At 38.6% G+C, this 12,908-nt stretch overlaps 1 protein-coding gene across 2 annotated transcripts in view; it reads right to left on the bottom strand.

Moving 5' to 3' along the window:
- Positions 1–12,908, bottom strand: part of LOC150082403 (uncharacterized) — a 37,323-nt gene that overhangs the window by 17,345 nt on the left and 7,070 nt on the right. Inside the window, exon 3 of one of the 2 annotated variants that reach the window (XM_090380547.1) lies at positions 626–725. In XM_090380547.1, the coding sequence (XP_090236673.1) occupies positions 626–725 (100 nt within the window). Of the gene's footprint in view, positions 1–625; positions 732–12,908 lie in introns of those variants that run through there. The other variant, XM_090380548.1, reaches the window with a different exon arrangement.

Below are 12,908 nucleotides of genomic sequence, written 5' to 3'. Positions count from 1 at the left end.
ATGGGTAGCAGTAATCCCACAGTAACTTATCAACCATGTGGTATTACACTCAGGATAGTGGAGAATGAAAAAGACCTGGGGGTAATTTTGCAGTCAGACATGAAATTCTCTGTGAAGTGCCGACATGCTGCCAGAACAGCTCATGGGGTTTTGTCAATGATATACAGAAACTTTGCTAGCAAGGATAAGGAGGTGGTTATCCCTTTGTATAAGGACAATGTTAGGCTGCATTTTGAGTATGTAGATCTGCTTGAATGTGTGTAGAGAAGGAAAACCAGATTTGTGAAGGGAACAAAGGGTGTGCTCACCTAGAAAGGCTTATGTCCTGCAAATTGCAACATCTTGAGACTAGGCAGGTGCTACCTACCTAGTCTCAAGGCTGTGATACCAATTTGCAGAACTTAATTCCAAATTCTACTAATTATTTCAGTAATGCTATCTAAGATAACTACAGTAAACTCCCATTATAACACTCCTCTTTATCGCTATCCTGCTTTTAGTGCTCTCTGGTCCCATGATCAATCCAGTGATGTGGGAGGTTCTTATGCTCTTTGGGACCAGTCCCTTCAGAAGTGCTATAACAGGAGTGTTCTGCAGATTAATTTGGGAAGGCAAAGCTACTCACCCAAAATGACCTGGAAGGCTTGAATTTCTTCTGGCAGGAAGAGTATCAAAACATTCAAGATTTATTCCATTTGTCTGTATGGCAACGTTCACTTTGTTAACTTGTTTACAAAAAAAAAATTTACAAAAGTTTAATTTAACATTTTGATGTAACCACTAAATTGAAATAAAATGCATCTGAAATGTATTATAATTAATTTAAACAGCAGGCAATTGAAATGAGAGATACTGAATGAGAACTTACTAAAAATACAGCTCAATATTAAATACCAGAAGAACTATAAACAAGAATGCATCAAATACAATTAATGAATACATTCGACATTCAAAAAAAAAAATTAAATGTATCAGTGTATACTCAATTAGAAATATGTTCTTTCCATAATTAAGAAAAAAACAAGCCTCTTGTTCTACGAAAATTTTTCTAGGAACTGTTGTTATTCTGTAGGCTGGCACTCAAAAGTTTTATTAAGATCAGTAGAGTCAAATCTTTTTTATTTATTTATTTTTATTTTTTTATAGAAACCCCACGCACAAAAGTATTAGAACCTATAGTGCTTAGTACTGTGTGTGGGTTGCAATTTAAGAAGACAGGGGACACTTGTTGATATCAGACTTGAATTTCTGTGGATTGTAATTTTCAGAAAATAAATATAAATGAAGGTTGTTCCAGAAAACAGAAGTCAAATGGTTTTTTCTCATTCTCATTTGTGAATGAATGTGTTAGCATTAGTTGAGACATGATGCAAGAAAGCCAGCTTATAGAGCATCAGCAAAAAAAAAAAAAAAAACCTTCCCATTTCACCCAAATGGTCACTCCAAATGTTTGTCTAGTTCAGCCTTAAATTTATTTAAGCTATCAACTTCCACAACAACAGATGGAAGTCTGTTCCAGAAATCAACTACCCACTGGCTAAAGGCAAACTTCCGCACATCTATTCTACAACTGTCTTTCCTCAATTTTAATCTATGCCCTCTCAGGTTCTTAATCTGATCAAACAGAAGTGTCCCATCAGCATTCAGCCTGCTCAAACCATTCAAGGCCTTGTACACCTCAATCAGATCACTTCGCAGATGCCTAGTCTCCAAATGCTGCAACTTGCACAATTTAAGCCTCTTGATAAGAGAACCCCTTTGTTTCTCTCACCAATCTTGTTGCCCTTCTCTGTACTTATTCTAGCAACTCTACATCCTTCCTAAAATAGGCCTCCAGACCTATATGCAATACTCAAGGTGTGGCCTGACCATTGCCTTATACAAAGGTATAATCACCTCCTTGTCTCTGTTAGCAAAATTCCTATATAACATTGGCAAAACTCCATGACCTGCTCTGGCAGCCTGTCTGCACTGCTCAAAGAACTTCATATTCGACTGCACAATTACCCCCAGGTCTTTTTCATTCTCCACCTCTATGAGTGTAGTACCACACGGTTGGTACATTTCTCTTGGGTTACTGCTACCCATATGCAGTTGTACTATAATTGAGTAAGAGAAAAGGTTGGTTCTTGGGTTTGCAGTAGGAAGTGCGTGAATGTTGACTGGTTTCAGCATGTGTTTAGACTGGTTTGGAATAGAGTGAGGGAATTACAGATGACAATTTAGAAGAATAGTAGTGCCCATGGAAGTATACAGTATCTATAGAAATGGCATGCAGTATAAACTGAATGGCTGAGACAAAGAGTGGAAAGACTTTGTAAGAGATGGGTCATTAATTAACTTGACTGTCCTTTGAGTGGAGTCTAGAAACTTGAGAGAGGTTATGGGGGGCACCACCACAGATTTGTACAGAGTGAGCGGTTAGAAGAAAAGAAAACTTAGTTTTTAAACACAAAGGAAGCAATAGTTGTGATGTACTTATGCCAAGGAAGATTAAAATTTAGAGTAATTCCTAACAGACATATGTAATCTTGTTAAAAATCTTCTGTCATCGAATACAAGCAAAGGAGCAGTAATTTCTTTGTCCCAATGAAGAATACCTGGAGACTGGCATTTAAAGATGTAATGGAGGATATTTAAGAAGTTGAAGCTGTTTGTGCAAGACAAGGTTTCTCAAATTAGAAGGTGGAATACAGTGTGCTATCATCAGAAACAGTATAAATAGGATTTACAGTCAGTGGAAGAATTAATATAAAAAAGAAAAGGGATGGGAGAAAGAACTGAACTTTGGATGAACACTATCAGTAGTGGAAAAGTTACAAGACAGAGGACCATCTACCAATACCACAGTGAGCGGTCATAGAGAAAACTGGATATACAGTTGCAAAAAAAAACTGGCAATCCATTTAGAAGACCATTATGCCAAACACGATGAAAAGAGTTAGAAATGTTAAGTGCGATCACTAGATTATTACTATAATTAATACCACTCACATACCACACAAAATTAATAATATAGTTTATTAATCTAATCACCTAAATCTCTATACAATTTAAGGTGACATTTCAGGCATCTTACAGATACCTATCATCAGAATATGCTGGCACTGTTGGGGGACAGAGAAGGGTTACAAATTTGAATATTACAATAACAATTACCAATATTACAATTAATATTATAACTACAATTACATATATTCAATTCCAATAAGTTAATTAATTGTGGATAATAAATCTAAAGTATTAAGTTTGAATTACCATTACAATAGAAAACAGATAGATAAAGATTACATTCTTACCTGTCGTCAGACTCCTCTTACTGATGCTCCCAGAAACCTGAAATGTATACAGGCAAGGAGTGCTGCCTGCAGTTCATTTATAGGTGAGGGATTAAGACTATTAGCCAATGGAATGTTGCCAAGCTTTCTACCCTTGATCCAGTGGTTCTTATGAAGTGGTGACCTTTGCTCTCATACTCCGAATATCAGGGTTGGTGTGCAGGCTGGTTTTGGGGGTCTAGAGGGTATTGTATATATGTAATTGTAATTATAATGTTAATATTGGTAACTGTTATTGTAATATTCAAATTTGTAACCTTTCTTTATCCCCCGACAGCATGGTCTGATGATGGTATCAGTAAGATGCCTGAAACGTCACTTTAAATTGTATAGTGATTTAGGCAATTAGATTAATAAATTATATTTTTAATTTCACATGGTATATGAATGGTATTAATCATAGTAATAATCTTAAATGAAAACAACCATGTAACATCTTTTCCTAATTATATTAGCAATCATTACAGTTTCACCAAACTTTTCCATCAAATTTATCCAAAGATGAATGATAGCATTGGTAAAGGCACATGATGCAAGAAAGCAAGCTTATATAGCATCAGCCAAAAAAAAAAAAAAAAAAAAAACCCCTTCTCATTTCACCCATCCACTCGCTCTAAATATTTGTCTAGTTCTGCCTTGAATCTATTTAAGCTATCAACTTCTACGACGACAGATGGAAGTTTGCTCCAGCAATCAACCACCCACTGGCTAAAGGCAAACTTCAGCACATTTATCCTACAACTTTCTTTCCTCAATTTGAATTTATGCCCTCTCAGATGATTATTCTGAGCAAGAGGAAGAATCCCATCAGCATTGAGCATGTTCAAACCATTCAAGGCTTTATACACCTCAATCAGATAACCTTGCAGGTGCCTAGTCTCCAGACACTGTAATTTGCAAAACTTAGGCAAAGGCTCTTTCTTCATAAGAGCCTTTGTTCCATTCACTAATCTTGTTGCCCTCTCTGTACTCATTCTAGCAGCTCTACATCCTTCTTAAAATGAGGCCTCCAGACCTGTATACAGTACTCAAGGTGTGGCCTGACCATTTCCTTATACAAGGGGATAATCACTTCCTTATCCCTGCTAGAAAAATTCCTGTATATTATTGACAAGACATCATGAGCTACTCTTGCAGACCGTCTGCACTGTCAGAAAACTTCATATCTGCCTGCACAATTACCCCCAGGTCCTTTTCATTCTCTACCACTGTCAGTGTAGTACCATACAGTTGATACGTTACTCTGGGGTTACTGCTTCCCCATATGCAGTACTTTATATTTGTAAATGTTAAACTTCAGTTGCCACCTCTCAGCCCATCTGCTCAACTTTTCTAGATCCTCTTGCAGTACCATACTGTCATTAGTGTCATTAACAACCCTGCCAACCTTCATATTGTCTGCAAACTTGGACATTAAGCCTGATATACCATCATCAATATCATTAATAAATACAGACAACAACAATGGATGGTGCCACCGCCCATACAGCAAGAGTTTCTATGGATGTTATCAGAGAATTCTTCTGTGGGTGTCTCATTTCACATCATGGCGACCTTCCATGGCTGGCACGATCGCCCGACCTTGCAGTGTGCGATTTCTTTCTTCGGGGCTACCTCAAAAATAAAGTGTTTAAAAGCAGACCAACTTCTATTGATGAACTCGAGGATGCTATCCAACAAGAAATAGCAGCAATACCAGAGGAAATGGCCCAGCGAGCTTCAGAGTAAGGCTACATGAGTGTGTGAGAAAGAGGGAAAACATTTGGATGATGTAGTTTTTAAGATGAAGTAAAATATTGTAAGTAAAATTGTAATAATTACTTTATACAATGACATATCAAAAGTTCGAATATGATGACATTTCTTTTTCGCTGTTGAAACAAAACTGTCAGATCATTCTACCGGACTCTGTATGTATCCCATTAGTATTTTTCTTCTCTGCCACATGTCTCATCAGTTCATCTGACATCCATTTAGGTTTAAACCTTGAACAATATTTCTTAGTTGGTATGAAAAGCCTAGTAGCTTCCAAGATTAATTCTTTGAATGCTTTCCATTTTGAATTTATATTAGCCAATATATCAACAGGAATTTATGCAGACAGGATCCATATTGGTGATCATATACAGATGTAAGGTTTGAGATAGTTTAAGAATTGAAAATTCGGGGATTTCTCCATAACTCTGGAAAGAGTAGAGGTAAGTGCAATAGAGTGACAATACTATGCTATCGAGGCTGTGATAGGCAGGTTGGAAAACTGCTAGCTTGTTGGGGAGATACACAGACAAATGGATTAACTAGAGCTGTGGCAGAAGTGAAAGTGATTCATGAACTGCGGGTATTGGAATGTGCATCAGCCTGGAAAGCAAGGTGTTGGGAACAAGTAAATAATGGACTGTATTAGGGAAACTAAGAATAAAAAGAGTTGCATGTACCCTAATGACAGGAGCATTGTAAATAAATTTGATGAATTTGAAGTATTGATTATCATTATTAGCTATATGGTGCAAGGAGGCTTATGCTGCATCAGCCAAAAAAAAAAAAAAAAAAAAATCCTGAGTCACACACACACACACACACACACACACACACACACACACACACACACACACACACACACACACACACACACACACACACACACACACACACACAGTCTGTCTGTCTGTCTGTCTGTGGGAATCACAGAAAGAGAAGAATGATGGTATCCAGCTCAGGACCCTGGGTGTGTGTGCCAAGCCCATACTCACCAGATGTGAGCCCCCAGGGTTAAGTCATCAAATTCAGACATTCTAGGGATATCACGGATTTGGTGCACTCAGCAAGGGATGCTGAATTTGAATATGGGGAGTACAATGTATACAGGAAGAATAGACAGGACAAGGGTAGAAATGGTTAAGCTCTTAGTTGGTATGAAAGACACATATTAACCCTTAAGTACTAACACATTTGTTAGATAGTACTGACACATTTGTTAGATACAAAAGTAGATACATTTGTTGCCTTCGGTAAAATGAGTAGTAAAGTGGGTTATTCAAAGACTGTTTGTCTGTCCTACTGATGATGATTTTGAAGAAACAGTGCAAAAATGGTATGAAGAGTGTGATAGTGATGCGAGTGAAACAGAAAGGGATGTTGATAATGATTTTGCAATAAAAAGTACTGAAGATATAGCTTTAGATCCAGTTGAGGAAGACATTCTGGAAAAATGCAATATCAAAATCTTATGAAAAATGCAATTCATGTAAGAAGCCTATATATCTTTAATGCGTAAAAAAGACTGTGCCTCCGATGTATAGAAAAATGCCTAAGAAAGCATATATTTAGCATTTGTAATTATATTGTTGGTTTGTTCTTTATTTAGTATTTTATGTATATAATGCTTACTTAGCCTTTTTTAAACATATTAAAAAAAACTTAATCCTTATATTTGTTCGTTTAGATTTTCTACAAAATACAGTAGACATGCATTTCTTTTGTATTTTTGTATCTCTAAATAATAAATATTTTTTTCTCAAAAATAGTGTATTATTTTTATATTTTTTGTGGATTTATATTATCATAAATAAGTATATTATAAGTGTCCAAAATATAATTGAATTTAAAATAAAAACAAGTATGAAAAAATAATTTTGTTTCAAGGTAGTCTCACAGACGACATGTCAGTACCTATGTCCCAATAATTGTGTCAGTACTTAAGGGTTAAATCTAAGGCAGTGCATCTAGTAAACATGGAGAGCCAGCGGGCACCCCTTTTATGGATCTTTGTGACAAGCAATGATAGCAAGTGTAACTCCTCCCATTTACTACTCTGACAGGCTGCTAATCACTGGTGGTTTGTGTTAGTGAATGCCATCTTTCCACCAACTAAAGCCTGCAGGTTTGTGTTAGAATAGAATAGATGGAAACACACGGTACCCTTTTCTAAAGATTCTGAAGATGCGAATAAATACAGAGAGAGAGAGAGAGAGAGAGAGAGAGAGAGAGAGAGAGAGAGAGAGAGAGAATGCCATCTTGGTGCTGGTTTAAAATTGGGAAATGAGTCCTCCCCTCCCGCTGCTGGTTTAAAATCTGGAAAAATGATTTGAAATTATTTTCTGATTTAAAAACAGCCTCAAGGTAGGGGAAACACTTGTTTTTCAATTTTAAACTAGCACAGAGAGAGGGTGGGGAACTTGTTTCCCGATATTAAACCAGCACCCGGGGGGGGACTCACCAATTTTAAACCAGCACAAAGAGAGCATTCATTTTCTCTGCATTCATTCACATCTTTAGAACCTTTAGAAAAGGGTAACCCATGTTTTTGTATATGCTAACACAAACCTACCAAGGCGCAGTCTGGTGTGTAGAAAAGGGAACCTGTAATTTCTCTCGATTGCTTGCCACTGAGAACGGTGGAAAAGCACTGGCATGGCAGCATAGATGTTGTGACCAACTTACAAAGGCAAGGCACAGCTTAGTCTGTTCGCTTGGCATACATGTCATGTGACTATCACATGACATCACGTGAGAGGTGGGAGCTATGCTTGCCAAGCAGCCTGTTAGAGTAATAATTGGGGGGTGCTACACTTGTCTATCATTGCTTGCTGCAAAGATCCATGGAAGGGACACCCGCTTGTAATGCCAAAATTTTAATTGAATTTAAGCATAATAAAATTTTATTTAATAATTTCAAATAGATATTTACAGTATACCCAGTTATAAAATATAAGTACAAATTCAGTAGCTTTCGGAACACGTGTCCCTTTATCAACTGACAAATTTGAATACATTACAAGCAAAGTGTGGCACGTTACTCATGCGTCATTGTTGTAGCACGGACGTGTGCTGCCTTACGCCAGTGATCATCCATCAATAAAACGGTTGTCTCTAGGATGGGACCCCAGTACTCCAGGCCCATTTGTCACTAAAATTTTATTTTTTTGCGATATTTCTGTTTATTCATTTGATTAGTGAATCAGGATATTAGTTAATAAAATAATTAGTTAATAGAATTAGTTAATAAAATAATAGACATTAACCATGGCACACAAAGTTCATTATGAATTATAAAACAAGTAAATGTGCAAAAATCTGCAACAAAAAAAAAAACTTGATCACAAAATACTCAAAAAAAATTAAAATAAATTATGTTATTTTGGAACACATTTCTACTAAAAGAATCCTGTTAAAATGCTTCTAATGACTTGCAGTTATATCCAAGAAGCAGTATCTTAAAAATCAGATGAAATATATATGATAAGTAAATAATATATTTTCTTATACTGTGCTTAAAACCCACAAAAGCCTTCCCAATGGGTGGCATATCACAATCTAGTTATGGTGGCTTCTGCAGCTGCTGAAATGAAGATGGCTGACTAACCCTATGTTTTAGCCATTATTATGGCTAAACATATCATGCAAATTACAATTAATATACTTATGATGAAGCAATCATTCCAACTGTTGTATTGATTAGGAAGCAACATCACTGATTAACTTAAAAAATTCAATGTGAAACTTCTAAAAATATATAAACTTAGGGGGGGGTTAGCCATTAATAATTAGCATTAGCATTAGCATTAGTAGAGGCATATGATGCAAGAAAGCAAGCTTATTCAGCATCAGCCAAAAAAAAAAAAAAAAACCCACTCCCATTTCACCCATCTGTTCGTTCCAAATACCTGTCCAGTTGAGCTTTAAATTTGTTTAGGCTATCAACTTCTACAACAAGTGATGGAAGTCAGTTCCACCAACCAACCATCCGCTGGCCAAAGGCAAATTTCCGCACATCTATCCGACATCCGTCCTTCCTCAATTTGAATTTATGCCCTCTGAGGTGATTATTCTGAGCAAGATGAAGAATCCCATTGGCATTGAGCATGCTCAAACCATTCAAAGCCTTATACACCTCTATCAGATCACCTCGCCGGTGCCTAGTCTCCAGACTCTGTAATTTGCAAAACTTAAGCCTTTCTTCGTAAGAGCAACCCTTTGTTCCATTTACTAATCTTGTTGCCCTTCTCTGTACCCATAACGAAACAGGCCTACGCGCTCTGGATTCATTGAGGAACTTTTATTGTGGCTTAAACACAGAGCGTACAGATAAAGTAGAAATATATATGAGCTTTCGGCTATATGGTAGCCTTCGTCAGAATTAAAATACATGAATGGCAGTTGGAATGAAGATGTGCACTGCCAGGTGCGTGAGACGCGAGGTTTAATTGTTTGTTGACGTCTGTGGCTGTGACGCATGATGACGTGGCCAGCGCTTGTCCAATGACAGAACTACTGACTCTGTGATCGGGTTGACTTGGCAACCACTGTTCCTGTTTAAGGATTTATCCGAAGATTTTATATTTAATGATTCCAACCAGGTACGCTTTAGGTAATGGTGGGATCTGTCTACCACCACGACATCGCGGTGTGGGTCGATGTCGTGGTGGGTTGTCCAGACATGTTCGGCGATAGCTGAGTGTTCTATATCCGCTAAACGGATCGCTCTTTTGTGCTCCGAGAGACGTTTCTCGAGTCGACGTCCAGTCTCTCCGAAGTAGCAGCTAGTGCAGTCACGGCAAGAGATGCGGTAGACTAAACCGCTCTGCAGAAGGGTGGGGACAGGTGTTTTCACGTTGGAAATGAAAGAACGCAGTTTCCTGCCTTTCTTTCATTTCCATTGGAAATGAAAGAAACTGCGTTCTTTCATTTCCAACGTGAAAACACCTGTCCCCACCCTTCTGCAGAGCGGTTCACGTTTCTCGAGTCGACGTCCAGTCTCTCCGAAGTAGCAGCTAGTGCAGTCACGGCAAGAGATGCGGTAGACTAAACCGCTCTGCAGAAGGGTGGGGACAGGTGTTTTCACGTTGGAAATGAAAGAACGCAGTTTCCTGCCTTTCTTTCATTTCCATTGGAAATGAAAGAAACTGCGTTCTTTCATTTCCAACGTGAAAACACCTGTCCCCACCCTTCTGCAGAGCGGTTTAGTCTACCGCATCTCTTGCCGTGACTGCACTAGCTGCTACTTCGGAGAGACTGGACGTCGACTCGAGAAACGTCTCTCGGAGCACAAAAGAGCGATCCGTTTAGCGGATATAGAACACTCAGCTATCGCCGAACATGTCTGGACAACCCACCACGACATCGACCCACACCGCGATGTCGTGGTGGTAGACAGATCCCACCATTACCTAAAGCGTACCTGGTTGGAATCATTAAATATAAAATCTTCGGATAAATCCTTAAACAGGAACAGTGGTTGCCAAGTCAACCCGATCACAGAGTCAGTAGTTCTGTCATTGGACAAGCGCTGGCCACGTCATCATGCGTCACAGCCACAGACGTCAACAAACAATTAAACCTCGCGTCTCACGCACCTGGCAGTGCACATCTTCATTCCAACTGCCATTCATGTATTTTAATTCTGACGAAGGCTACCATATAGCCGAAAGCTCATATATATTTCTACTTTATCTGTACGCTCTGTGTTTAAGCCACAATAAAAGTTCCTTCTCTGTACCCGTTCCAGCAGTTCTACATCCTTCTTGAAATGAGGCCTCCAGACCTGTATACAGTACTCAAGATGTGGCCTAACCATTGCCTTATACAAGGGAATAATCACCTCCTTATCCCTGCTAGAAACATTCCTGTATATCATTGACAACACTCCATGAGCTACTCTTGCAGCTCGTCTGCACTGCTCAGAGAACTTCATATCTGCCTGCACAATTACCCCCAGGTCCTTTTCATTCTCCACCACTGTCAGTGTAGTACCGCAGAGTTGATACGTTGCTCTGGGGTTACTGTTTCCCATATGTAGTACTTTACATTTTTCAATGTTAAACTTCATTTGCCACCTCTCAGCCCATCTGTTCAACCTTTCCAGATCCTGTTGCAGCAGCATAGCGTCAGTAGTGTCCTTAACGACCCTGCCAACCTTTGTATCATCTGCAAACTTGAACATTAAACTTGATATACCATCATCAATATCATTCATAAACACCGAAAACAACAACGGACCCAACACTGAACCTTGAGGAACTCCACTAATAACATTAGTCCACGTTGAGCAGTGTCCATTGATTACCACTCTCTGTCTTCTGCCACTCAACCAACCCCTTATCCATAACAGCAATTTGCCTCCAATGCCACACTGCTCCAATTTGTGCAGCAGTCTTCCATGTGCAACAGTATCAAAAGCCTTTCTAAGATCCAAATATATAATATCAAAGTTATTCCCTGCATCCAGTTCTTTTGTGACTACATCATAGTATCCAATCAAATTGGTCAGGCAAGACCTGCCCTTAACAAAACCATGCTGCGTCTGAGCTATAACTGAATTCTTGTCTAGATGATCCTGCAGTGCTTCTTTAACCAGTGCCTCCATTAATTTACCTGGAACAGAAGTTAAACTAACAGGTCTATAATTACTTGTGAACAGTCTATAATTACTTGTGAACAGAATTTACCTGGAACAGAAGTTAAACTAACAGGTCTATAATACTTGTGTCAGCCTTTGATCCTCCTTTGTGAATTGGGGTTACATTTGCACATCTCCAGTCTATGGGTACCTCCCCTGAGTCCAAAGAAGCTCTCATAATTATGGCTAGGGGTTTGCATACTTCCTTTGCTGCCTCCTTTAATATAACTGGATAGATCCCATCCACCCCAGGTGCCTTTTTTATGTTTATCCTCAACAATCTCTCCTCCACTTTCCTCTCGGTTATTACAAAATCATCCAGCTCGCTGCCAATGTTTACTTTACCTACATCATTCTCCTTCCTGAATAACTCCTCATGCGTGAATGTAGATGCAAAATACTCGTTTAGATTGTTAGCCACCTGAGCAGGATCCTCAACTGTTGAACCATCAATATCCAGTGGACCAATCTGATTCATCCCTTTCCTTCTCGAGTTCAAATATGTAAAGAACTCTTTTCTGTTTTTCTTTGCATCCTTTGCCAAGGATTTTTCGTAGTCTGCCTTTGCCTGCCTAATCTCCTTTGTGACTTTGTGACCAACTTATATCTATCATAGGCTTCCATGTCACCCATTAATTTGTACGTATCCCATGCATTTTTCTTCTCTGCCACATGTCTCATTAATTCATCTGACAACCATTTAGGCCTAAACCTTGAACAATATTTCTTAGTTGGTATGTAAAGCCTGGTAGCCTCCAAGATTAGTTCCTTGAATGCTTCCCATTTTGAGTTTGCTGTTGGTAACATCATCAGTTGGTCCCACTGTATAGAATTTAAATACTGTCTCAGACCATCATAGTCGCCTTTACGAAAACAAAAACCCTTCCCTTTACCTCTGATGGTAGTTACCTCCTTGAGTAAATCCCACTTCAACACACTGTGATCACTGCCACCTAGTGGTTCATTTATCTGCAGATTCTTAATGCATGAAGAATCACTACTGATAATCAGATCAAGAGTATTGCTCCCTCTTGTTGCCTCACGAACATGCTGATGTAGAAAACAATCATCCAATAAATCCACAAAAGCCTTGCTAGTGTGCGAGTGACCAATCCACAAATTCCAGTCAATATCTGGGAAATTAAAATCCCCCATTATAAGACTCTCTGATTTAC

This window comes from Mastigoproctus giganteus, chromosome 8, assembly GCF_048544385.1.
Source record: "Mastigoproctus giganteus isolate SK-2022 chromosome 8, ASM4854438v1, whole genome shotgun sequence".
In the NCBI taxonomy this organism is placed as follows: domain Eukaryota; kingdom Metazoa; phylum Arthropoda; class Arachnida; order Uropygi; family Thelyphonidae; genus Mastigoproctus; species Mastigoproctus giganteus.
This window is presented reverse-complemented; position numbering and strand designations above follow the sequence as displayed.